Here is a 5,375-nt window from a genome sequence, read left to right on the forward strand (position 1 = left end):
GCAAAGCTTCCAACCCTTTATTTCTGCTCTGTAGATGACATTTGAATTGAATCTAATTTCTGCCTAACATCCAACCTAAATCTCCTCTCTTTAAGTTCAAAACCATTCCTCTTTGTCATATAACTGTCAGACCGTGTTGAATGGCAGTCTCCCTCCTGTTTAAGCTTCTGACAAGTACTGGAAGGTCGCAGTGAGGTCTCCTTGGAGCCTTCCATTCTCCAGGTTGAACAAGGCCAGCTCCCTCAGCCTTTCTTCACAGGAGTGATGCTCCAGCCCTCTGAGCATCTCTGTGGCCTCCTCTGGACCCACTGATAGCTCCACATCCTTGTGCTGAGGTTCCCAGGCCTGGACACAGTGCCGTAGATGCAGTCCCATGAGGTCAGAGCAGAGGGGGGACAATCTTGTAACCTATATAACAAGAGGACGCTTTACTCCTCTTATTATATCATCTGTGCATTCTTGTAGTTACTCACTTCTGAAAAGCTGAACTCATCATCCAAAATTCGGGAATAAACTCATTAAATCCAATGTGGTGTTAGTAGACATTCTTTATTTACCACGTCAGATGCACGATGGGGTATCTCCACACTAACCGTGCATACCTTGAACAGAAGACCTTCAGCTTATGTATGTTACTTATGTTACATATTCAAAAGTTTCCCAATACTTCCCCCCAAATCCATTAGCAAAGGGCCCCGCTTCCTTGCACATGCTCACTGATTTTGACTGGGGGTCTCAAGACCCTCGGAGATGAAGGGAGCAGTCTTTCTCTTCATGACAGCAGATTGCCGTCCTCTAGTTATTTCCAGCTTAGCAGTTTCAGACCGATATGCTGAAGACGGCACCCACGCCGACCCGGCACACAGGGGCGGGCGGGAGGCGGGCACAGCCGCGCGCGGGACCAGCCTTCCTTCCGCCTCCCTCCACCGCCTCCTTCCGCCACAGCCCCGCTTTCTGCCGCCCGTTCCGCCGCCAGGATGATCCCGCCGGTGCAGGTCTCGCCCCTCATCAAGGTGAGGCCGCGGCGGCCCCTGCCGCTATCTCGCTCTGCTCCGCACCTCTGCGGGCCGGGCTGGGCCGGGCATGGCGGCAGCGGCGGCTGAGCGCAGGGCGCGCCCTTGTCTCTTGCTCCCCGCAGTTCACCCGGTACTCGGCGCTGCTGGTGGGGATGATCTACGGCAAGAAGCGATACGGTGAGTGCAGCGGCCCTTAGCCCCGCGACGTGCTCCTCCCCGCCCTCCCCAAGGGCACCTTGAGGCGGCCGCCATTTCCCTCCCGCCCCAGTGAGGAGGCCTCCCGTGGGCCGCCCCGCCGCCCCTTCCCTCTTGGCTTGAGTTTTCTTTCCGTCTGTGAGTGATCTAGAGCCGCACAGCTGCCCCGAGCCTCTGAAACGGTGTTTTTAATCGTATGTGTTAATGACAGACTACCTAAAGCCTATTGCTGAGGAGGAGAGAAGGATAGAGGCGGAGGAGAAGAAGAAGCGCGAGGAGCTCGAACGGATTGCAAAGGAACTGGCAGAAGGTGGGCTCTTGGGTCGGATTGCTCACCCTCCCTGGGGTACAATTCACCCCAAGGCAGCTGATGTCCAAAGCCAGAGGTCCTGGACCACTGCTTCTGTCCACAGCTCACTTGGCAGTGCCATCACTAGCGTAGCTGTAGAAGTCAACTTCACTTGTGGTGTCTCTCATGTCAGGACTGCTGAAGGCAGTCTGCTGGGGTCACGATTGCTGCTTTTCTCATTCCCACCACACAACACTGCTGCAGCAGCATGCTTTCTTTTATCCTTAGGATTACTTCTTTAGTCCCCTGTGCTTTTCTATTATGTACAAAATAGCATGCAATGAGTTGAATGGACTTACAGCAAGGAAAAACTTGAAGAGAACTGGCTAATAATGCTCACTGGTTTTGGTGTAGCTTCACAGTGTTTCTCTGGGAAACACTGACATTTGTATTGGCTTGAAAAAAAGACTAGTGTTGAACAAAACCCTGTGAAAAAACAAACTTCAATGAACTACACATACATACATACATACAAGCAAATATTCAAGTTGTTGAATGGTTTTCTTTATTGGAGATAGAGATATTTTGCATCTTGAGTATGTAGCTTTCATTGAACTTTATACATAAATCTTTTAGGTATTTTTTTTTTATTTAGCTGAAGAATTTTGCATTTTGGGGGACAGAGGCTGTGCTGCAGGATTGGTACTTCATTTAGGAGTGGAGTTCTGTGATTATTTCTTCAGGACATTTACTTAAGTATCACATAGGTTGGCTGTCAGCTTTCCCAGCAGTGGTGTGGTACAGTTCTCCAGTAAGAAAAGCAGTTTTTAGAACTTGAATCAGTGCAGTGCAGCAGTTGAAGATTGTTCTTCCAAGTTGATAAATGGAAGCATCTGTGCTGATGACTTTCAGGGCTTATCTGAATTGCCGTTTTAGAAAGTTGTCATTTAACCAATGAGCAAGGCAAAAAAACTTGCTTTTACCCTACAGCAATGAAATACACTTCAGCTGAGTTAGCAGAAGCAGAAATTACAAAAACCAGCTAGAAAGAAATGGCATGCTTAAAGCTAATCTTTGATCCCGCGAATGTTTTGCATGTTTTAGTATTGCATGGGAGTTATGAGTAGTCCTAACTATGTTTGTTTTTCTTCCCTTCTAGCATCTGAAGACTCCATTTTGAAATAAACAAAGGATTGGATCTTAATGTTAAATACATGGCTAGTCTCTGACTGGTGTAGTGGTTGATGGTCTTTGCATGTTACTTTATCAATAAAGTACTTAACAACACTTCAGTTGGTATATTTGACTGAATTGCATAGGGCAGCAATGGAAATATTTACACAGTGTCAAAGGTAGCACTGGCTAGAAGCTGACCATCACAGCTGCTGATGAAACAATCTATGTATTCCTCCATCAACAGAAATAGTCTACACTCAGGAAATATTGTGATCAGGAAATTCATAGATTTTAAAATGTATAGGAGTTCATGGGGGAGGCTAGCATTGTACTGTTTGCCTGTACCTTTGTTTCAGCTGGCTTAAGTAGAGTGTTGCTGTGATCTTTTTTCAGCCTTTTTACCACAATGGAAAATGGTACAGCTCTTGCTTTTGACAGTTACAGTCAAACATGACCTTGATTTGTCAAGCGGTTCTGTAACATGAGGAATTAATATTGACTTAATAGCTTGTTTTTAAACAGTTGTCTTTCAGAATTTCACAGATGGTCAAATGCTCCCTGCAACTAAGAATGAATTGCAATCTGATTGTAGTTTGTCTGTAAGATGGGGCTGACTACACTTAGGTGACTGAAGTTTAAAAGCTAGTAGCCTTTAACCACTAATTCAGTAGCATCTCTTTGAAAAGTTGAGTGGAGGTGGAACTGTTCCTAGCCCGCCTTACTGAAAGGAGAACAGTATTTGCCAGCTTTAGGCCAGCTTGGGGAAAAACAACAAGCACATTATCCAGATCCATGTGAAGTGGCTGAAGACAGAGCTATGCTCCCCCCCTTCCTAGGCAGCTGTCTATCTTAGTCCTTCAGCTCCTTTCCAAGAACCACCCTTGCACACTTCCTACTTCCAGTCTCACAGGGGTATTGATTTCCATCCTCTGCTTCAAAAACAACTATGACCTGTTGACATTATCTCCCTCTGGGAGATCCTTATAAAGAAGACTCCTCTTCTGGTCTCCCACTGGTGTTGAGAGCTGATTTAAAAGTGAAAAACCTCTCTTGGGCTGCTAAGGGGGAACCATGCCAGGTTTCACTCTTGTCTAATTGGTCAGTATCTTGACTGGGAAGCAAAGTACATGCATAGTTCTTGACAGTGCAACAAGATGTAGGGACATCTGTTTGTGAAGGCTTGCTGATCAGAAAGGGCAGCTGTTCCAATATTCTAGCGAAAGGTTGATGCAGTTAAATGCAACCATTTTGGGGAAAAAAAAAAAAAAAAAAAGAAGGGTTGCATGACCCTGTCTGCGTGATGCAAGAAAGTCAGTGCTCCCCTCAAACACTCAGCATGTACTGGGCACTGGGAGTGAGAGACATAGGGATGGGAAGGGAGAACCATGCCTCTGCCCATAACGGAAAGGTTTCTTCCCCCAGGTGATCATCTCTGGGCCACTGCAGCTAATGGGAACATCTATGAATTAAGCTGAGTGTGATGATGGGGAACATGAAGACACAAGATATCTGCTGGCTTGAGAACCAGGAGCATCTGTAAGAAACACAGCTGGGACCTTGATGTGCCGCTGTGCTCTTGAGAGCTTTCCATGCCTGAGATAGCCTTGCTAAGTGCAAACCCACAGAACTGCAATGACAAAGTCATTGTCTAGAAAGGTGGAACACAGTCTGAACACGTAGGAATTGGCAACAGCTATAGACTGCTGAAGCTGGAAAAATAGAAAAAGCAGTCTGAAAAAGTCAAAATATTCTGGGAAAATAGACAACAGCATTGTCTATAGGCTATTCTCATAGAAGTCAGTATCTATTGGCTGCTCAGGTGATGGTGGCGTCCTACACTCACGTCTGTAATGACATAAAAATGTCTCACTTTCTACCCAAAATGTAGCATCTTTCTGAGAGCCTTCATCTGTGAACCTCTCTGTGTCAGACCTGCATGGGCCAGGACAGGCAGGAGCCACACTGGAGGTGCCTGGCTGGCTCCAGACTGTGCTATGGATCATCATCACAGCGTGACTTTGGCCATCATTGATAAATACCAGTCTTGGGAGTGATTTGGTGGGTGCTTTGAGATAGTATAGAAATGTATATAGGCACACATCTAAGTAATTGATAGTGATTACACAGTCTTTTTACTTGTAGTGATATGTAATTACTTGTATATACTTGCTTTACCAATAATAGTATGACTATGGTAGTAATACTACTTACCAACAGTAAATTTGCAAATTACCAACTTGCTAAGAAATTTAAGGATCAGAAAAGCCTCTGCTCATGGCTTCCCACAGGAAGATGAGGGGCAGTCAGCTGCAGGCAGCTGAGGCACAAGTTGGAGGAAGCTAGTTTGATTGCATTTCTGTTAGCAAGAAAACTGTGTGGAGCACAACAGGAGATAGTGAATGGTGCTTGAGAGGGCAAGGCTACAATGCTCAGGAGGAAGGCAGCCTGAGGAACCAGAGCTGATGTGCAGAAGCAGCCCAACAAAGTGGCTTTGGATAGTAGACCTACATGTGCCCTGCATGGGGCACCTCATTGCCACCAGTGGAAATGGGAGTGGCTGGTGGGGAGCAGCCCTCCCCCTCCAAAATACACTCCTGCAGGGGGGAGTGCCCCAGCCCAGGTACTATATGGGCCAGCCCCACATCTGTGAACTCACACAATGCCACCCACAGCAATTTCAGCATCCAGCACACAGGACA

General features: G+C 46.5%; 1 protein-coding gene and 1 long non-coding RNA gene across 2 annotated transcripts; one reads left to right on the forward strand and one right to left on the reverse strand.

Annotated features, from left to right (window-relative positions):
• Positions 1-2: 2 nt before the first annotated feature.
• Positions 3-885, reverse strand: LOC107052350. The gene is made up of 2 exons (XR_001464818.4): positions 718-885; positions 3-408 (listed from the first exon to the last, which is right to left on the reverse strand). It is a non-coding gene; the product is annotated as an uncharacterized LOC107052350 (long non-coding RNA).
• A 53-nt stretch (positions 886-938) lies between these two features.
• ATP5I (ATP synthase, H+ transporting, mitochondrial Fo complex subunit E) lies at positions 939-2,787 on the forward strand. Its single transcript, NM_001097534.3, has 4 exons — positions 939-1,013; positions 1,139-1,193; positions 1,423-1,521; positions 2,660-2,787. The coding sequence occupies exons 1-4, from the start codon at positions 978-980 to the stop codon at positions 2,683-2,685; spliced, it is 216 nt and encodes a 71-aa protein (NP_001091003.1). The 5' UTR covers positions 939-977; the 3' UTR covers positions 2,686-2,787.
• Positions 2,788-5,375: the final 2,588 nt, after the last annotated feature.

Source organism: Gallus gallus, chromosome Z (assembly GCF_016699485.2).
Source record: "Gallus gallus isolate bGalGal1 chromosome Z, bGalGal1.mat.broiler.GRCg7b, whole genome shotgun sequence".
In the NCBI taxonomy this organism is placed as follows: domain Eukaryota; kingdom Metazoa; phylum Chordata; class Aves; order Galliformes; family Phasianidae; genus Gallus; species Gallus gallus.